This window comes from Schistocerca serialis, chromosome 4 (genome assembly GCF_023864345.2).
Source record: "Schistocerca serialis cubense isolate TAMUIC-IGC-003099 chromosome 4, iqSchSeri2.2, whole genome shotgun sequence".
NCBI classification, from domain to species: domain Eukaryota; kingdom Metazoa; phylum Arthropoda; class Insecta; order Orthoptera; family Acrididae; genus Schistocerca; species Schistocerca serialis.
In genome coordinates this window covers 587,508,640-587,531,525 of record NC_064641.1, presented here as the reverse complement: position 1 = coordinate 587,531,525, position 22,886 = coordinate 587,508,640, and the positions used below count along the sequence as shown (strand labels likewise).

General features: G+C 42.2%; 1 protein-coding gene across 2 annotated transcripts in view; it reads right to left on the bottom strand.

Annotated features, from left to right (window-relative positions):
• Positions 1-22,886, bottom strand: part of LOC126475339 (protein arginine N-methyltransferase 7-like) — a 138,686-nt gene that overhangs the window by 35,595 nt on the left and 80,205 nt on the right. For both annotated transcript variants that reach the window (XM_050103138.1, XM_050103139.1), the window contains one exon: positions 17,094-17,323. In XM_050103138.1, coding sequence (XP_049959095.1) covers positions 17,094-17,323 — 230 coding nt within the window. The remainder of the gene's footprint in view (positions 1-17,093; positions 17,324-22,886) is intronic.

Genomic DNA, 22,886 nt, shown 5'->3' with positions numbered 1-22,886 from the left:
GTCTCTCGGCGCCGTGAGAAGACTTCCCTGATGCAGCAATGCTGTGACAGGTAGTTGGCTGCGTTTCCCGGAAATCCTCCTGATGGCTTCCCATACTTTCGTAGAATTAGTGGAGCGGGAGATGGAGTTCAAGAACGATTGCCATGACCGTCGTTTGCTCTCTTTAATCACGCGCCGCGCTTTGGCCCTTGCCACCCGAAAGGCCGCAAGATTGTCAGCTGAGGGACGGCACTTGAAGCGGCGCAGAGCTGCACGGCGTGCTCGGATGGCTGAGCGGCACTCAGTGGTCCACCAAGGGACAGGATGCCTCTTGGGATGACCGGATGACCGTGGGATTGACAATTCAGCAGCATGGGAGATCACGGCTGTAACATGGTCTACCCGTTCGTGGACGCTGGCACGGTGTTCCAAAACAGCCAGTTGGCTGAAAAGTGTCCAGTCAGCTCAGCAGAGGTGCCACCGGGGCGGCACTGGTAATGCCATAGCCTCATCCAGGAGGCGAATCCAAAGGGGGAAGTGGTCACTAGAATGGAGGTCAGCAGCGACCTCCCACACAGCAGAATCCGCGGGTGCTGGAGAGCAAAAGGAAAGGTCAATAGCTGATGACGACCCAGAAGCTGTACAGAAATGAGTGGGAGCAGCAGAGTTGAAGATGCACAGTTCTTCAGACATCATGAAGCTTTCCAGAATGCGACCCCTGGGGCAAGTAGTCGAAGAGCCCCATAAGACATTATGAGAATTGAAGTCCCCCAGAAGAAGAAATGGGCGGGGGAGTTGGCTAATAAGGTCTGCGAGAGCCTCAGAGTCTATTGCATCCTGAGGTGGTAAGTAAAGTGAACAGACTGTGAGCCTCCGACCCACAAGAAGGTCAACTGCAACTGCTTGCAAGTCTGTAACGAGAGGGAGCTCAGATGAGTGGTGCATGTCACGGACAAAAACCGCAACACCACCCTTTGCCCTTTCCCCCGTCAGATCATCTTTCCGATAGACAGTATAGCCCCGTAAAGAAGGAGCATCAGTGGCCCGAAAATGTGTCTCTTGGAGACATAAGCACAAAGGGCACTCTCGCACAAGGAGTTGTAATTCGGCCACATGTGTCCTGAACCCATTCAGGTTCCACTGAAATATGGGAGCCAGGGATCAGGGGGGCTGAACTCTCACCCTGCCTCTGTGCTTTGGAGGAGAGCCCATACTGGCTGGAGATTTATTCCTGAGGCGAGAAGATCGCCCCCGGTCGACATCAATGTGCATCAGCTCCGATGACAACCCACGGGAGATGTCAGACAGTACGATGGCCTCGTCATCGGACCGACCCTGACTAGTCTCCTCAGGTGGCAAAACCTTCAGCTTCGGCGTCTTTGTCTTGGGGGGCTTAGAATGCAGAGCCTTGTCAACAGTTGGAGCATTACTCGCCTGGGCAGAAGGCCCCACATGGGGAGAGGGAGGAAGTACCCCAATGTCAGCAACCACAGCCTTGTCCGACGTTGCGGGGAGAGCCGCAGGTTGCAAAACAACCGCAGCAGCACAAGTGCACTGGCAAACGCAGGTATTAGTGCTAACACTAGCAACCTCCGTTTGCGTAGCAACAGTGGCCATTTGTACCGGTTTTTTCAGAGCGGAAGCGAAAGATGTAATAAACACAGGAGGTTGCATGGCCTTAAAGAGCTTCTTGGCCTCACCATAGGGGATGCGCTTAGATGTTTTAATCTCCTGTATCTTCCGTTCGTCGAGATAGATGGGGCAGACCCGGCTCCAGACAGGGTGACTCCCAGAGCAATTCACGCACTTCACAGGCGATGAACAATCAGCTCCTTCATGGGCAGGCTGACCACATTTACCACAAGTCGCTATCCCATTGCACCCCAACGTAGTATGCCCAAAGCGCTGACATTTAAAGCAGCGCATTGGGTTGGGGAAATATGGCCTTACTGGCAAACGTAAGAACCCCGCTTTAACATGCTCTGGGAGTCGTGGGCAACTGAAAGTGAGAATAAACGAGTCGGATTTGACTAGGTCCCCATCGACTCGTTTCATAATATGCTGCATGTCAACAATACCTTCATCAGCCCATTCAGATTTTAACTCGTCTGTGGGGATATCCACCAAGTCCCTACATGTCACAACACCCTTACTGTAGTTCAGAGTGGAGTGGAGCTCGGTCTCGATAGTGTACTCACCGAGACAGGTTGCTTTCCGAAGAGAAGCGACTTGACGGGAACTAGATGTCTCAACTAAGAGAGTCCCATTGCGCAGTCGCTTCACAGATTTAAGTGTTCCTGCAATTCCCTCAAGACCCTTGTGGATGTAAAAGGGAGAAACCCTCTCAAAGCTACCCTCCTTCCGTTTAATAATCAAAAACACATTCTGATTATCAGCAAGTGCTCTGTTACGACAGTCTGATAAATCTCGATCAACACTAGGCGCTGGAGGACTCGCAGCACGAAGTCACTTCTTCGATGGGGTGTGTTTTCCTACCAGTGGCCCACCCAAGCCACTGGTAGGGGGAAATGTAGAGGTCGAAGGGTCCATTGCGGTCCCATGAGCAGCTAGGGAACTAAAGGTCCACTCAGACAGAGCCCCGCGTGCCTGAGTAAGCCTTATACAACTGGGTTGCGGCAGGTGCCCCAGAGGTTGCCCGCTTGCGACTGTTCCACCTCAACAGCCATGCATCTCATCTCATAGGTGTGGAGCACACCGGAAGATTGAGGGGTTTTTATAGAGGTTGGCCTTCCTCGCAATCCAGGCGGTCAAGCCAAGATTACCATTCCCCGCGGCACACAACATTCCACCGCCGCGCCATACGGTGGTCGCTGAAGCATGTCCGGTGGTTACGGTGACAGGAGACTGGCGGCGCCGACCAGTCCCCAGCTCAGGACCCCGGGGTCGCCAAGCCCGTACTCAGCAAATGAATGCTGAGCCCCTGGGGGGGACAGCTTGTTGATTGTCATGCCCACGTAGAGTGCAGCACAGTGTTTGCAACTTAGCTTGTAGATCCAAAGACTAATATTTGTGACAGGACAGGAGTAGTTGATGATGGAGGATGAATGGGGCAGTTCTTGCACTCGGTCTATTACCAGGATAAGAGCCATGAGGCAATGAGCTGGGAACAGGGGTTGTGTGGGCTGGCGAGAATACTGTGTCGGTTCAGTGGGCGGCAGAATACCACTGTGGGAGGAGTGGAAAGGATAGTGGGTAGGACATTTCTCATGTCAGGGCACGAAAAGAGGTAGTTGAAACCCTGGTGGAGAATGTGATTCAGTTGCTCCAATCCTGGGTGGTATGAGTCAGGAGGGGAATGCTCCTCTGTGGCCGGACCTACTACACTTACCCCACCCTCCAAAACTCCCTCCCACCAGCACACAGAATCCAGATCATAAACAGACACGAAACACAGTCATGAACCTTTCCTCCAAAAGCCTTAGCCTCACAGAAGTATCAGTCCTTTCCAATGGTCTCACCTTTTGCCCCAACCTCAAATTCAATCATGCAGGACTTGTTGAAGAGCTTCTCTCTCTACACAGGCCTCTATTCCACCAACGCAACTAGTCTTTTTACTTCTCTTCTTTTCTGCAACCTCCCCCCCCCCCCCCTCCCCCAACCCTCTGTCTAACCTCCCAACTGCACCTAGCTGCCCCACTCTCCATCTAGTCCCTGAACACTCCTAGCAGCACTTTACTGTCCCTGACCCTCCACCTCCCAGCCCCAGCCTCCTCGTTACACCCGCCTGGTTGCCTCTCCCATAATGCTCTGGTGCTTGCAGTGTGGCTCTAGCTGCCAGAGACTGTGGTCATATGTGTGTGTGTTGTGTTTGCAATAGTGTGTGCATGTGCGTATGTTGTCTACTTTTGACAGAGGCCTTGCTGGCTGTAAGCTAACTTTCAGACACTCTTTTTGTTGTACCTTTCTGCTACTCAGCATCTCTGCTGTATGGTGGGAACCAACTATACTTTTCAGTATAAAATCTGAACTAGATCTCTAGATATGGACACCAGTCCAAATAGGAAAACAAAGAGAAATAAAATTGACTGTTTTCCACAAGTCACCCTAGTATTCACCTTAATCAGTTTTGGGAAACAATGGGAAGGCTGAACTTGGATGTCTAAAAGGGGAGGGTTGAACACTGCTCCGCTTGGATCCAAGTCCTGTGCTTAAGAGTGACCCTCCTCAGTTCAGTATTTAAAATACCACAGCAGGAAAAGAAGCAGTTGTTAGGAGTGCACTGTCAAAAATTTATACATATGATCACAATTGAAAAGGAAATAATTAATGGAAAGATAAAGATAGTCTAGTGGTATCTCATCCGTTTTGTGGAGGAATTTTAAACAAAAAATTATGTAAACATTGCATCAGACCACCATTCCATGTGCCATAGGGCACACTATCTGCAGCATGTCGAGGCACTGAACTACCCGTAAACATTATATCACATGCAAAAAACTAAGAAAATCAGAACATAGCATTACAAAAGAACATAAAACATCTTTTGTAAAGGCAAAGATGTTATCTCATGCTTCATCTTACTGGGACACGGTACCATACATCAGTCCCAGCAGTTGGTGAGCTCCTGAAAAAAAATATGGTAAATATTTTCAAAACCTCAAGGCTTAATTCAGAAATGATATGGAATGTATATTGAGAAATTTTTATACTAACTTCATTTGAAAAATTTGGGGATAATTTCCAATATCAGCACCAAACAAGGTCTTTCTCTTCAGATTTGAAACTATCATGAGATTTCAAAAATGTCTTAATTGAAGTGTCAAATATGGATAACCTTCACCATACAATCAATCTGCTTTACCTTTCCCAAATCTAGTAACAGTCCTCTGAGTAGAAATCTAATGAAGGGTCTAAAATAGACAATTTGCTGTTTCAGATGCCTTGATCTGTGCCATTGGGTTGTCTTCAATCATTAAGGGCATGGAGGTAATCTTCATTCTTCTGATCTAATCTGTCATGATTTCTTCTCCTGTGCCAATCCCTTATCTCAGAGGAGCACTTACACCAAGCATACGCAATTACTTCTTTATACATTTTGATCTCTGTCTTCCCCTACAATTTCTGCCTTCTCAAGCTCACTCTAGTACAAAGGAAATTTCATCTTAAGATAGATGAAATTAGCTTTTATTTGTAATTGCAGCACTAGACTATAAAGTGTCACTGTGAATGGGAGTATTTTCTTAAGATCATCATTCATCATCTTCATTATATTTTTCTATTCTACAGGCATTTCCCTTCCACTTTTCCTTTGGTCCACGACACCTCTACAGGAGCAACATTGTACCACCATGATTTATGTTTTATTCTCTGGTTCCAAGGGGCCATGTGATGGAATGAGTCATTACAGATTTCAAGATTTGAGATAAAAATTTAAAGATAAACATCTAAGAATCAAGAAACAGAAATTTTAAAAAAAATATTGGTTAAAAAATTACAAAGAAAAAGTTTAAAAATAAAGAGCTAATTTTAAGTTAAAAAAAATAGAAACAAACAAAAAACAAATGCCTACAATAGCATGTAAAAACTAGTACCAAATTACAATGAAAGGATAAATAAAATAAAGAAAGGATCTCCTGTACAGAACAAAAACACCCATACCCCCCAAAATTGGAAAAAGATAGTTATTTTGCACAGAGAATTCAGAGGCCCAAAGTTCGATCTTCGGGAAGAACTAGACATCTTTAAATATCTAGAGTTCAAGGATGGAAGTTTACTGAATGGCTAGCTGCATCTTGCTTGCCTGTAGCCTTTGCCAGTTGATCATCCCTCAAAATTCTAATATACATTATTTGTGCAAAAGTGTTCATTTCTCTTTTGTATATTTTGTGAAGACAGTTACAGTGTGGTTTTCACTATATGATGACCCACACCCTAGTCTCTTTCATTGTCATGTATGTTCAAAACATGTTTATGCATTAACTTTATTACTGTTCAAATGATCATGTACTTGTGGTCTCACAAGGGCTTTAATGTATGTCAGCACATTTTACTTTGCAATAGTGTCCTTTATGTTCCTTTATTTCTCATTGCTGCATTTCTTAATTTTGTGGTAACTGTGGTAGCTTATTGGCTGTTTGTGCTGCAAGCATACATCAACCTCAGCGTACACATTACCTGCCTTGTTTTCCTGGTGTTCACACTCTTCATTTCCTAACAGTCAGCATGCAGCTTGTATCACGGCCTATCATTTTATTCAATTGGTTTTATTTCTGGATTTTAACTATTCTTACTTCTACTGATCACAGGCACCAGCATACTTAATAGTGTAAACAGTGATGTGCGCTGACAGCATATTTTCATTTGACAAACATCAGATCGCCTCACTAGCTGGTGATTTCCAATGTGAAATTTTGGTAAGTACTAGTTTTATTCTTTAATTATGTTTTATGATGTAAGCAATAGCTTTACCACTTTGTGGGAGTATAGTCTCTGTATGACATGCAATTTTGGACATGCATGTTTCTGGGCTTGTAGTTATTGCTGTTATGTTGTCTTCAGGTTACATGTATTTCTGGAGAAGACAGTTTTTGCCTTTTACAGTTCTCTCAAGTAACATGGAAATTATTCCTTGACATCTTAACACATGTCCTGTCAACCTATCTCCTCTTCTTGTTCCTCTCCTCACCAATTACAGAGAATGTCCTTGGTTGTTACCTTATTACTTCATCTAATTTTCAACATCCTTCTGTAGCACAAAATCTCAAAGATTTTGTTTTTCTTCTCTTTCAGTTTCCCCACAGTCCATGATTCACCTCCTTACAATGCTTGCTCAAAATGCACTGTCTCAGAAATTTCTTCGTCAAATTAAGGCTGAAGCTTGATACTATTAGGTTCTGGCCAGGAATGCCCTCTTTGCTTGTACTAGCCTGCTTTTTATGTCCTCCTTACTTCAGCTGTCATTTTGCTTCCGAAGTGGTAGAATTGATGCAGTCTACTTTGTGGTACCCAGTTTTGATGTTAAGATTATTGTTAATCTCATTTTTGCTACTCTTCATTACTTTTGACTTTATGCAGTTTACTCTCAATTCTTAGTGTTTGCTCATTACTCTGTTCATTGCATTTCACTCGTCCTGCAGTTATTCCTCACTTTCACTGAGTAAAGCAATATCATCAGCAGATCTTACCTTTGATATCCTTTCACCCTAAATTTTAATTCCACTCCAGAACCATTCTTTTCTTTTTTTCATTACTTCTTCAATGCAGTCTACTTTGTGGTACCCAGTTTTGATGTTAAGTTTATTGTTAATCTCATTTTTGCTACTCTTCATTACTTTTGACTTTATGCAGTTTACTCTCAATTCTTAGTGTTCGCTCATTACTCTGTTCATTGCATTTCACTCGTCCTGCAGTTATTCCTCACTTTCACTGAGTAAAGCAATATCATCAGCAGATCTTACCTTTGATATCCTTTCACCCTAAATTTTAATTCCACTCCAGAACCATTCTTTTCTTTTTTTCATTACTTCTTCAATGTACAGATTGAACAGTAAGGGTAAAAGACTACATCCCTGTCTTACATGTATCTAATCCAGGTGCTTCATTCTTGGTCTTCCATTCATATTGTTCCCCCTAGGTTCAGTATTAGGTGTATTTCCTTGTAGTTTGCACTTATTTTCTCGAGAACCTGAAACATGTTGCAACGTTGAACATTGTAGAACCCTTTTTCTAGGTCAATGAATCCCATGAACGTGTCTTGATTTTTCTTGAATCTTGCTTTCATTATCAACTGCATCATCAGAACTACCTTTCTGGTATTTTCCCTTTTCTAAAGCCATGCTGATTATCATCTAACAGATCCTCAATTTTCTATTCCATTTTCAGTATACTTTTCTTGTTAGCAAGCTGTTAAACTGACTGTGCAGCACTTCTTTCATTTATCTGCCATTGCTATCTTTGGGACTGTGAGGATGACATTTTTTCGGAAAGTCTGATGGTATGTCTCCAGTATTATAGAATCTACACACCAACTTCAACAGTTAATAAAACCACTTCCCACCAATGATTTTAGAAATGCCGAAGGCATGTTGCCCGTGCCTTTCACCCTGTTTGACCGCACATCTTCCAAAGCTCTGTTAAACTTTGACACTTATACTGGATCTCCAAAGTCTTCGATATTGATTCACACTACTTCTTCTATCACATCATCAGCCAGTTTTTTTACATCTATTCACTTTCTGCTCTGCACTTAACAGTGGAATTCCTCTTGCGCTCTTAATATAGAGGCCTCTGTTTTCAATTTCACATAAAGTTGTTTCAACTTTTCTACATGTTGAATCAGTCCTTCTGTCAAGCATTTCTTTTTTAATTTTGTTGCATTTTTCCCTGCACCCATTTTGCCTTAGCTTTCCTGAATTTCCTATTTATTTAAATCATAAGCGCTTATGTTGTGATATTCTTGCCTTTTTTCAAACTTTTCTGTACCACCTCATTTCATTGATCACTTGAAGTATTTCTTCTGTTGCTGGAGGTTTATTTATGGTTGCCTTCCTTGTACCTATAGTTGTCTATTCTACTTTGGTGAATGTTCTTTTTAGTTTCGTCCATTCCTCTTTAACTGAATTGCTGATTAGTGTTCATTAACGAAGAACACAGTCCTTTCACATTCATGTGACCACCACTTATGCGTCACATCAACGTGCAATAACCACTCACAGACATCAGGTGGCTTTACAAGCAGTGGAGGGTATATAAAATGGATGTGAAAAACAGTGCAGTCATCACAATGCGGAAATGGAGCAATTTATCTGATGTCCAAAAGGGCACAATCAATGGCTTTTGGACAAAAGGTGGAAGAATTTCCAAAACAGGAATGTTTGTAAACTGTTCACATGCTGCTTTCATTTAAGTATACAATGCATGGCAAAATAATGCTATCTGAGACAATCTGTGGTGCACCATGGGTCATAGATGACAGAGGCGAATGACAGCTGTGCAGATGTGTGTGGGTGAATAGGCATGCAACTGTTGAGCAACTCGTTGCCCAGATAAAGCAAGAGGTTATCCACAATGTCTACTCAATGGCCATTCTACGAACATTGCTGCAAACGAATCTCCACAGCAGTTGCCTGGTGCATGCACCCTTGCTGACAGCTGTTCATCAGCAATGATGGCTGGAATTTGCATGCCAATACTGCAACTGGACATCCACGGAGTGGTGACAGGTGCCCTTTGCAGATGAATCATCTTTTATGCTCTACTGGTCGGATGGCTGTTGGCATGTACAGTAGGAAATGTCTAAGAGCGAGCACCCTGCAACAATCGGTGTAATGGTCCAGGTCAGTGGAGGGATTGTTACAGTCTGGGGAATGTTTTCGTGGCATTCTCTGGGTAATTGCATTATTCTGGAAGGCACAGTGGATCAACATAAGTACGCATCTATCCTTGGGGACTGTGTACACCCCTACATGCAGTTTGTTTTTCCTTGACACAATAGTACCTACCAGAAGGACAGTGTGATATGGTACAGTGCTAGCAGCGTAAATGCACAATTCACAGAGCACCAGGATGAGTTTACTGTACTGCCCTGTCCACCAAACTCCCCAGATTTAATCCCAATCGAGAATCTGTGGGACCACCAAGATCAAGCTATTAGTGCCGTGGATACTCAACAGAGCTGACTACAGCACTGGAGCTGCCATGACCCCGCATCCCTGTCAGTGCCTTCCAGAACCACATTGACACTCTTCCTGCACATCTTGCAGCAGTCCATGCTGCAGAAGGTTGTTAAGGTTGTTATTCAGGCTTTTGACAGGTGGTCACATTAATGTGTATCCACAGCCTTAGAGAACTTCAAATGTGCATCATCCTTCCTCAGGACCTCCGTATCCTACTTCTTTCCACTTTGATTCTTCTTAATGATTCTCTTAAACTTCAATCTACTCCTCATCTTCACTAAATTGTGATCCGAGTCTACATCAGGTCCTGGGTAACCCTTACAAACCAATGTCTGATTTCAGAATCTGCATCTGGCAACACATAATACAACTGGAATATATCTGTGTCTCCAGACCTTTTCCAGAAATAACTCATCTTTCTGTGATTCTTGATCACTGTATTTGCTATTCCTAGCTGAAATTGATTGCGGAACTCAGTTAGCCTCTCTCATCTCTCAGTCTTACTACTGAGGTCATATTACCCAATAACTCTGTCTTCTATTCCTACCCCTACGAAAGTGTTCCACTCACCCACAATTATTAGATTACCATCTTCATTTACATCATCATTTATTGCACTCAACATGCCTTTAAGACCTACAATGGAAAAACAAATCAATTAACCACTCTATGAGGGGAGACAAAACATCATTCTATAAAAAAAAATATAAAAGAACACATTACAAAAAGCACAATAAAAAAAAGAGGTCAGACAGTTTTATAGAGGAAGTATTTATTGCAGATGATAATCTACTGTTACCTGTCTCTAGCTTCATCATCCACCACTGTCAGCTCCACTTTTGTAAGGATTGTTAATATCAATCCTTTCATTGTTCATTGTGTCCTTGGACATCCCCTTGGCTGTTTTCCAGCAGGTTGAAGAAATGAATATTGGGTTTAACATCTCATTGACATCGAGGTATAAGAGACAGAACACAAGCTTGGACTGTGTCAAGGATGGAGAAGGAAACCGGCCATCTCCTTTCACAGGAACCATCCCGGCAGTTGCCTGATGCGATTTAGGGACATCACGGAAAATCTATATCAGGATGACTGGAAATGGGTTTGAACCACCGTCCTCCCGAATGTGAGTCCAATGTGCTAGCCACGGCACTACCTCGCTCGGTCCCAGCAGGGTGAGGATGGAGAACTCAGTATGGGAGGGATCTATCAGCTTGAAGGATGTGGTCCATCCACTTTAGCCTCTTATGCCCTAATATTAAGTCAATGTGTGGATTTCAAAACCACTGGTATAGGTCTTCTTTTGTTCTTCATTCACATTTATCCTCTATGGTACTGTAGACAGGTCCATAGATATTTCAAAGTACCTTCCACTCACACGAACACATTGCTGCTTCTGTTGCTGATGTCGCCGAGGTTTCACAACCACATAAAAGTACCGGTTACACTACTAGTGTCATGTACAGTTGGATCTTGTTCTTCTGTGATATCAGTCATAACTTGAATAAACTGTTCAGCATAAAGAAAATGTGATTGTTATTTACTATTCACTGATGCACTTCTTTTGTCACTTCACTTAAGTCAGTACAAGGGCCAGGTACTTGAATTCTTGAACTTATTCAAGGGTACGCCCATCAAACAGAACAGAAGGAAGGAGAGCTTGACGGTTTGATACAATGAGATATTTGGTTCAATCCTCATTCACCTCCATCCCAATTTTCTTTGCAGTGTAGAGAAATCGGGAAGTGTCAGTGCATACTTGCTCCAGGGTGTCACCAAGACTCCCTACATCAGCAGCAAATTCCGGGATTGTGTCTGCTCCCACTATCTCCTTTTCTGCTGTTCAATGAGTGTCACAGATTACTTCTTGTAAGGCCAAGTTGAACAGTATTTGTGCCAATGGGTCGGCTTGTCTCAATCCATTTCATATACTGAATGGTGGCGATGGCTGCCTAACCGCACTTGACCAGTTGACTGAGAGTAGCAAGTTGCAATTAGTCAGATGTATTTCGATGGGATGTGAAACTCCCGTAACATTTTCCATAACATGAAGCGGTCATTGCTGTCATAAGCTTATCAAAAATCAATGAACATGAGGTGCAATACCTGGTCAAACTTGTAAAATTTTTCTATCAGCTGCCTCAAGGTGGTCAGGAGTTGACCATCCAGGCACAAAGCCACATTGATAGTGACCAATAACTGCTTCAGCTAATGGTTTCATGCAGTTTAGCAGCAGCTTTGTTCAGACTTTATATGCAGCTTCAAGTAATGAAATCCCTCAGCATCATCCTTCTTGAAGATGAAACACATAATTGCTCCCTTCCATTCTGCAGCAATTACTTCTGCTGTCCAAATGGTAGATATTAACAGCTTCAAAGCATCCAACAATGTTTCACATCCGAAACAGAGAATCTCAGCTGTGATACCACTATCTCCTGGAGCCTTGTTTTTCTTGAGGGTCTTTAGTACATTACCAATTTTTTTCCTCTAATGGTTCAGAGGCCCCCATCTGTGTTATCGCTGCTGTTGGAATGCCATGATTCAGTAAGTTTTCAACATGTTTCTTAAATCAGTATGCCTGTGGTACCATTTCACTTGTCTCTTTTGTTAGAACCACTACATGTCATCGGTAAATACCTCTTGCAAATCTTGACATCCCTTTGCATACTGAATTATATGAGGTGCTGAGAACCATAAGGACCTCAAGCACACCGTCATCCATTTTGAGATTGTAGTATGTATGAATGCTTCCAGCATTTGTTGCTCTTATTGTGAGTCAGGTTTATCTGTGATGTAGGCCCACACTGTACACATGAACATTCATTAAAAGCTGTCACACCAATTTCTCTGGAAGGAATTGAAGCTGCATGTGAGACTGTTTGGGCAATAATCAGTATCAGGGGTGGTGATAAAATGGTAATTGGTTTCTTCTATTGTCCAACAGGCTGATGTAACCAAAAACTTTAGAGACAACCTCAGTTCCCCAATCATACTGTCATGATTGATGGAGACTTTAATCATATAATAATCCACTGAGGAAATTAGTTTTGTTAGTGGTGGGCATGATAAGACATCCTGCAGAACATTACTAAATGCCTTCTCTGAAACTGAAACTGGTATAAGAGATCATGGCGCAACTGCAGCAACAATAATTACCAATGTACAAAGGAAAACTAAAACAAGCAGAAAGATATATCAGTTTAGTAAAATAGATAAAAAAAATCAGTTGTGTCATATCTCAATGAGGTACTTGAAACTTTCAGTACAGGGCAGGAACATGTAGAGGAACTATTGTGCAAGTTTAAAAGAATACTTGACCATGCACTGGATAGATATGTACTCAGTAGAATAGTTCATAATGGAAGGGACCCTCCATGATATAGTCACAGTAAAGAAACTTCTAAACAAACAGAGACTACTGCATAATAGGTGCAAAACAAAGCATAGGTCTATAGATAAATAGATGCTGAATGAAACACATTTGGCTGTCAAGAAAGCAATGTGTGAAGCCTTCAATGACTACCACAGCAGAATATTGTCAACTGATAGTGTCCAGTCCATTGTGAATGAGACAGGAACTGAAATTGAAGGTAGCAAAGTGAAAGCTGGAATGCTTAACTCTGTTTTCAAGTGTTCCTTTACCAAGGAAAACACAGGAGAATTGTGCCAATTTAATCCTTGTAGCACTGACATTGTTAAAATTGAACAAAGCTCCAGAGCCCGACGGAATCTCTCTCTACAATCAAGTTGTGGCTGAGTTAGCCCCTCTTCTAACTGTAATCTATAATCTATCATAGATCCCTTGGGGACGGAGGGTGTTGGCACCAGTGCCCAGTAGTTGGAAGAAAGCACAGGTCATACCTGTCTACAAGAAGGATAGTAGAAGTCATCTATAAAACTAAGATACAGTATCTTTGGCATCAATTTGTTGGAGAATCTTAGAACATATTCTGAACTCAAACATAATGAGATATCTCAAACAGAATCTCCTCCATGCCAACCGGCATGCATTCTGAAAACATCAATCATGTGAAACCCAACTTGCACTTTAGTCACATGACATACTGAAGGCTTTGGACCAAAGTCAGGCAGATGCAGTATTTCTTGATTTCAGAGAAGCATTTGACTAGTACCACACCCACACTTATTGATCATATGTGGTAGCAAGTGAAATTTGTGACTCTTCTGAAGACTTTTTGGTAGGAAGGACACAGCACGTTATCTTGAATAGAGTGTCATCATCAAATGCAGAAGCAACTTTGAGTGTTCCCCATGGAAGTTTGTAGGTACCCTTGCTGTTGATGTTGTGGACATAACTAATAGTAACCTGACTTTTTTCAGATGGCGCAGTTACCTATAATGAAGTACTCTCTGAAAGAAGCTATGTAAATATTCAGTCAAATATTGATAAGATTTCAAAGTGGTGAAAAGATTGGCAAGTTCAAAAATGTAAATTTGAAGTTCAAAAATGTGAAACTGTACACTTCACAAAATGAAAAAACATAAAACTATAATATCAATGAGTCACTGTTCAAATCAGACAACTCATACAAACATCCGGGTGTAACATCTTGTGGGCATATGAAATGGAATGATCACACTGGCTCAGTCGTGGGTGTAGCAGGTGGTAGACTTCTGGTTATTCGTAGAATACTGGGAAAGTGCAATTAGTCTACAAAGGAGATTGCTTACAAATCACTCATGCTACCATTTCTAGAATATTGCTCAAATGTGTGGGACTTGTACCAGATAGGACTAACAGGGGATACTGAACATATACAGAGAAGGGCATCACGAAAGGTCACAGGTTTGACCTGTGGGACAGCACAACAGAGATGCGGAAAAAACTGAACTGGAAGACTCCTGAAAATAAAGGTAAACTATCCTGAGAAAATCTACTAACGAAGTTTCAAGAACTGGCTTTATATGATGACTCTAGGAATATACTACAAACCCCTGGATATCACTCACATATGGATCATATGGACAATATTAGAATAATTACAGCACGCACAGAAGCATTTGAACAACCATTCGTCCTGCATGCCATATGTTAAAGGAGTGGAAAGATATCCTAATAACTGGTACAAGGGGACTTACTGTCTGCCATGCACTTCACAGTGGTTTGCAGAGTCTAGATGTAGATATTCAGTTTCAAATGGGCCTGACTGAATGTGCTTTTGGGCCCTTATGGTTCTCAGCACCTCATACTATTTTCAGTACCTTATACTCTTCCTCTAACTTGCATCTCCTGCTTTGTGATGTTGCCATGTACAACTAAACTATTGTTGTTGGTTTTAGTTTGCTGTCAGTTCTGATACGAATAATGCTATCACTGAACTGTTCACATTAACTATCTCTCTCTCTCTCTCTCTCTCTGTCTTATCAACTTATTCATGACAAATCCTTCACCCTTACATTAGTTTCTGCTGCTGTTGATATTCTCCTATATTCATCTGAACTCAAATCTTTATCTTCTTTCCATTTTACTCCACTGTCCCCACTAAAACTAGATTGAACCTTCGCATTTCTCTTTTCAGATTTTCTAGCTTTCCTGTTGTATTCTGACTTCCAACATTCCACACTCATAAGACATTACCCTTCCATTAGTGATTCAATCTTTTTCTCATAGTCACATTCCTTTTTGGGGCCCCTTGCAGACAGTGGTTTCCACTGTCTTCTGCATCCTCATGCTGTTGATCATTGCTGATTCTTCTGCCTTTCAGGGGCAGTTTCTCAATTCTAGGTTAAAAGGGTGCCCTGAACCTCTGTCCAGTCTGTCCTTTTTGATAATGCCTCTGGCAGAATGAGGATTACTCCTTACACCAGATATTATTAATTACAAATACAATTATTGAACATACATACAAAAAAGGCAGAGTTAAACTTTCAAGACATTTGAACAATGCCCTGACAATTCTTTTCAGGGTTAAAAATAGTCACTGCGAATGCACAGAATTGCCACAGAACATGGTTATCATAAGAAATAACAGGGCAAAAATAAGAAAAATCAACAGTCTTTTGCATTTCTAAGTCAATGATATTGTACAACATTCTCATAAGTGAAGCTGACAGCTTTCAGCTTCTGTAAAAGCTCCTCAAGTGTGTGATGTGCAAGGCAGCTTCTCTTCTGTCTTCAATCCTAAGAAAATAACATGTTTAACTGCATTGATTATTTAATCATGCTATGGTACTAGCACTCCCTTATCATGAGAGTTCAGTGGCAGAGACTATGGAATGGAGCTTGCTGCAGTTATATTCCTCATTCATAAGTCATGAATTAATGTTACCTACTGCCCTATTTAGCCCATCAATTACTTTCCATTTCATGTTTTTCACACTGACGTGTTACTTGCAAAAATAAACATTTTGGTAGGTCACTGACATATATTAAGAAAACCAATGCAATTAGAATAGAAGCCTGAAATACTTTCATTTTACATCAGATTCAGTCATGTTTCCTATTTGATTATGCTGGAGAATGACATTCTGCTCACTATTCACAAAGTATGAAATGAATCACTGATGACTTTTTTGGCTAATTTCATAATGTTTCATGTTATGAAAAAATGTAGTATGGTCTGCATGATAAAATAAAGAGAGTAACTACAGTCAACCTATCATTTAGCTCTGCAAAATAATACATTGCATTTTCTGTTCTGCCGCCTTCACTAATCCAGATTACAAGTCTGACAACGAACTACATGTGCTCCTGAGACAAAATACACTTCTCTTCTCATAAGCACTTGATTCTTCTTCATATCCTCAGGAGTCTTCACTCTTCAAGGACTTAAATGAATTAAAGTTTCCTCGTCGCCTGTTTCTCACAGCTGGATGTGACTTAGAATACCACCTTCTGGAAGTTATACATACTTGCCTGTACTTATAAAAGCAAGATTTAATTTGGTTTTAATTTACTCCATCAGATAGTTTAAGTGTTTTGCACGACCCCCACCCCCACTTCCTTTATGCTGAACATGAATTTTCCTCACATCTCTATTGGCCGAACTGTGTCACACTGGGGATGTAGCTCTGTGTGGCTGTGCTATAGCAGTGTTTTCTGAGGGAGAATTCAACTTCAAAAACCCGTATTACAATAATTAACTCTTTGTTCATGTACCTTTCCATGAAACTTGAAGGTTAACATGTTTTCTACCTATGGGTCTGTCATCCCTATTTTTGTTACTTCTGTTTCATGGTTGGGGCTGGAAAGTAGATGCTTTTCTTCCATCATTAATATTGTCAGACTTACTTTAAATTCAGATAATTAGTCATAATTAGAAAGCCAAGATCTGTGGTCGCTAAAGAACACATTTATACCTTAACACCAAATGAAACAGGTAACAGTCAACTGCACAATAAAGTTAACTTACACAGATTATGAAACACACAATCTTATAAGTAGCTTGATGTGGATAATTATGTAACAATAAAATCCCTTTAAGTAATTATGGTGACTTTTGTCTTTCTCTGTCTTACCTCAATACACGTGTTGGTGCAACTATAGTTGTGAATTCTTTCTGTGAAAACTGGCTCAGTTGTATATCATGCACAGCTGCAGCTCCTGGACAGGTAGCATGGCGTTTAGGTGTTTGTATGCTTACGCCATTTTCGAACCAGTCACTCAACTTGTTCCATCCATTTGCAAAATCACTTTCAACCACTTGTGCATAAATAATGGCCAATGATGGAACTACAATGCAGTCTTTCTGGAAATATGAATAAACATTAATGATTAATGAGTGCTTCCAAAGAATGAAATATATATTTAATGGATGTAGTTTATCTATTGGAATTATTTATCATGTTAATTGTGATTATATCTGAAATTTAATTGTAGTCTATCATCTGTGACTTAATGTGTACAGGGAGGTCAGAAAGTCTCAAAAGCCTTCAAGGGTGTATCAGGGTAGGTTGTGCTGAGAAATAATTGTTAAGAAAAAATTCGACATGCTCCCCCTTCCAATTTAATTAGCATTGACATTAGTCAATTATATCATTGTGCATTCGTATTGAAGAACTTGTAAGCACTAACATGCAGTAATGCACAGAGATTGGTGGTTCCATGAGTTACCATTTCCTCAAATGCTCATTATCAGTTAAAATGTGCCTTCTTTGGAAGTGATAAATTTAAGCTAGGTGAGCAAAAGCTGTGTTTGTTTCTTTGAGGAAACACTGTCTCTGGCAATCTGCTTGAATTCCCATGTGCACTGACCTGATGCCAATTAAATTAGAAATGGCACAACATACCGATTGCATCAACTCGTCATTTAAGCAATGTGTTAGATGTGGCAAAACCAACGATTTTGAAAATTTTACACTTTATGCTAAAGAAAAAAGTATACCACATTCTGATGTTTCACAAATTAGATCATGAAGATTATGCAGCTCGCTAAGCTGGAAGTTATGATGAACACCTCACAGTTCACATTTTGTTTGCTCATGAGGTTCGAACACCTCACGGATCACACTTTGTTTCATTCCACATCTGCAGAAACATCCTCCCATTAGGGGGGATTTCATGAGCGAAGTAACAATGCAGGAACAGTATGTGGGACTGGGATCTGGCTAGGGATAAGGAAACTTTTCTTGAAATCTCCCCTAATGGCCTTACCATCAAACTACCCATATCTGACCTCCACCTGTTCAGATTCCGCCAATCCTTAGCCCTCACCAACATAGTCCTGCAAAACCATATCAACAAAGCCCGATCCTCCTTGCAGTACCTTCTCTCCATCTGCAAAATTCTCTTGCCATGTAACCCCAGATTCCTGGAACCCATAACACACACTGAAACTCTTGCCCTCCAGGAACTTGAGCAATGTGCACAACGCCACCTCAAAAAGCTCTCCATCCTGCTCAGTTCCTACTCCCACCTCAGAGCACCACTGTCCACCACTTCTACTACAACCTCCAAACTTCCCCCACACCCCCTCATAGCTGACAAACCTTGTCTTGTAGACCTACTACACTTATCCCACCCTCCGAAACTCCCTCCCACCACCACACAGAACTCAAATCCTAAACAGACCTGCAACACAGTGATGAACCTTCCTCCAGAAGCCTTAGTCCCACAAAAATATCAGTCTTTTCCAAAGGCCTCACCTTCTGCCCCACTCCCAAATTCAACCATGCAGGACTAGTTAAAGACCTCTCCTTCTCCCGGTCCCTACAGTGGAAACACTTTTTCGCCACCAACCCGACCAATCAGACTCAACTAAAGACCAAAATTGAACCTTGCCTAACTCAGTTCACTCCTCCATCCAACCATGATCCACCCCCACTGCCTCCAAACCACCCCCTGTTAACTTTCCAGAATTTCTTATCCTCGAACCTTGCCTCACCATCATTCCCCAAATCCCTCAGCATGCATACTAACCTTACATCTGCAGAAAAACTGATCCCGATCTTATAATCCTACCTGTAGACAAAGGCTCCACCACCGTAGTTTTGAACCGCAAGGATTACATGGCAGAATGACTCCGTCAGCTGTCAGATGCTTCCTCCTACAAACCATGCCACAGTGATCCCATTCCAGCAATCCAGCAGGATCTCCAGTCACTACTCAAATCCTTAGGCCCATCCCAGAACCTCTCCCCAGAGTCCATCTCTCTACTTACCCCTACTACTCCCTGCACTCCCACTTTCCATAAACCCAACCACCCAGGATGCCCCATTGTGGCCGGTTACTGTGCCCCCACTGAGAGAATCTCTGCTCTCGTAGACCAACACATTCAACCTATTACCCAGAACCTATCCTCCTATATAAAAGATACCAACCATTTCCTCAACTGACTCTCCACAGTTCCTCTCCCTTTACCACACGGTGCCATGCTCGTCACTACTGATGCCACCTCCCTGTACACTAACATTTCATAATGCCCATGGCCTTACTGCTATCGAACACTAACTTTACAGATGCCCTATGGATTCGAAACCAACAACCTCCTTCCTAGTCTCCATGACCGACTATATCCTCACCCACAATTACTTCTACTTTGAAGACATTACCTACAAACAAATCCGGGGTACGGCTATGGGCACCCGCATGGCACCATCCTATGCTAACCTATTCATGAGCCATCTATAGGAATCCTTCCGAAAAACCCAGAATCCTAAACCCCTCACCTGGTTCAGATCCACTGATGACATCTTTGCTATCTGGATTGAAGGTGAGGACACCGTATTCACATTCCTCCAGAACCTCCCCCATTTGCTTCACCTGGTAGTACTCAACCCAACAAGCCACCATCCTAGATGTTGACCTCCGCCTCAGAGATGGCTACATCAGTACCTCCGTCCATATCAAACCTACTAACCACCAGCAATACCTCCACTTCGACAGCTGCCACCCGTTTCATACCAAGAAGTCCCTTCCGTACAGCCTAGCCACCTGTGGTCGTCGCATCTGAAGTGACGAGCAGTCCCTCTCTTAATATACCGAGGGTCTCACTGAAGCCTTCACTGACTGTAATTATCCTCCCATCCTTGTACAAAAACAAATCTCTCGTGCCTTATCTTTCCAGTCTCCCACCACCTCCCTAAGTCCCACAGTCCGGCCACAGAGGAACATTCCCCTTGTAACTCAGTACCATCCGGGACTGGAGCAACTGAATTACATTCTCTGCCAGGGTTTCGATTACCTCTAATCATGCCCTGAAATGAGAAATGTCCTACCCACTATCCTTCCCACTCCTCCTACCGTGGTATTCCACCATCCACTGAACCTACACAATATACTTGTCCATACTTACACATCCCCTGCTCCCAATCCCTTACCTCATGGCTCATATCCCTGTAACAGACCTAGATGCAAAACCTGTCCCGTACATCCTCCTACCACCACCTACTCCAGTCTGGTCACTAACATCACCTATCCCATCAAAGGCAGGGCTACCTGTGAAACCAGTCATGTGATTTACAAGATAAGCTGCAACCACTGTGCTGCATTCTATGTAGGCGTGACAACGAACAAGCTGTCTGTCTGCATGAACGGCCACCAACAAACTTTGGCCAAAATGCAAGTAGACCACCCTGTAGCTGAACACGCTGCCAGACATGATATCCCTCATCTCAATGACTGCTTCACAGCCTGTGCCATATGGATCCTTCCCACCAACACCATCTTTTCTGAATTGTGCACGTGGGAACTTTCCCTGCAATACATCCAACATTCCCATAACCCTCCTGGCCTCAATCTTCGTTAGTCACTGTCGTCACCCATCCAGCCCCCTCCCTGTTCCATTTCCAGCACTACACAGCCGTCATTTCACCGCCACACCCAGTCTTTTAATTTCTTTTATTTTTATTTCTCTCCTTTCCGCTACTTACCCCCTCCCCCCTCCGCACCTTCCCTCCTACCCACCATCTAAAAACACTTCACTGACTGCCACTTCCACCATACTACCCCTCCCCCTCCCTCACACAGCCTCCTCCTTACCCCCACCCAGTCGACACTCCCATCATGCACTGATGCTGCTGTTCGCAGTGTAGTTTCAGTTCTCTGAGACTGCAGATGTGTGTGCAAGTTGGACTTGCTTGAGTGTGTGTGTGTGTGTGTGTGTGTGTGTGTGTGTGTGTGTGTGTGTGTGTGTGTGTGTGTGTCTAATGCTGACAAAGGCCTTAATGGCCGTAAGCTATGATTGTGTGAATGTTTTTGTTGTGCCTATCACGGCTCAGCATCTCCGCTATATGGTGAGTAGCAACTTTCTTTCTCTCGTATTGTTACATTCCATCCTGGATTTTCCATTGTTTGAATAAGGTAGGTTAGATTGTTTCGAATGTGGTTGAGAGGATAAATGTTCCAACAGCACTTCAAATCTCCCAGTTTTCCTACTGTTAAGCGCCATGTAGGCAGATGTTTGAAGATTATTACTTTTTTTGTGCAATCCAGGCACCTTATCTGCAGCGACAGAATAGTGCTGAAAATGACAGTTTTTGCATTTGCTTCTGGTTAGCATTCTACAAAGATGACAAACACCTTGTACAGAGCTTTTCCATGTTTACAACATAATTCATTCTTCTGATGTTGTTGTTGTAGTCTTCAGTCTCTATCCTGTGCAAGTCACTTCATCTCCGAGTAGCTACTGCAACCTACTTCCTTCAGAATCAGCTCACGGTATTCATTTCCTTGACTCACTCTATGATTTTTACCTCCCACACTTCCCTCCGGTACTAAATTGGTGATCCCTTGATCTCTCAGAATGTGTTCTACCAACTGATCCCTTCCTCTAGTCAGGTTATATCATAAATTTCTCTTCTCCCCAATTCTTTTCAGTACCTCCTCATTAGTTACATGATGCACCCACATTTCAAAAGCTTTTCTTCTCTTTTTGTCTGAACTGTTTATAGCCCATGTTTCTCTTCCATACACAGCTACACCCACTGCCAATAATTTCAGAAAGGACTTCCTGACACTTAAATCTACACTCAGTGTTAACAAATTTCTCTTCCTCAGAAATGTTTTTCTTGCTATTGCCAGTCTACATTTTATATCCTCCCTGTTTCGATCATCATCAGTTATTCTGCTTCTCAAATAGCAAAACTCACCTATCACTCTAAGTGTCTCGCTTCCTAATCTAATGTCCTCGGGAACATCTGATTTAATTCAACTGTATTCCATTACCCTTGTTTTAGTTTTGTTGATGTTGATCTTATATCCTCCGTTCAAAACACTGTCCATTCTGTTCACCTGTTCTTCCAAGTACTTTGCTGTCTCTAACAGAATTACAATGCCATTGGCAAACAGAAAAGTTTTTATTTCTTCTCCCTGCACATTAATTCACACTCCAAATTTGTCTTGTTTCCTTTACTGCTTGCTCAATATACAGACTGAGTAAAATTGGGGATAGGCTATAAACTGTCTCACTCCCTTCTCAACCATTGTTTCCCATCCGTGCCCCTCGACCCTTATAACTGCCATCTGGTTTCTGTACAAACTGTAAATAGCCTCTTACTCCCTGTATTTCACCCCTACTACCTTTAGAATTTGAAAGAGAGTATTCCAGTCAACACTCTCAAAAGCCTTCTGTGAGTCTACAAATGCCATAAATGCAGTTTTACCTTTCCTTAACTTATCTTCTATGAGAAGTCATAGGGTCAGTATTGCCTCATGTGTTTGTACATTTCTCCAGAATCCAAAGTGATCTTCCCCAAGGTCGGCTTCTACCAGTTTTTCCATTATTCTGTAAAAAATCTCTATCAGATTTTGCTATCATGACTTATTAAACTGATAGTTCGGTAATTTTCACACTGGTCAACACCTTCTGCCTT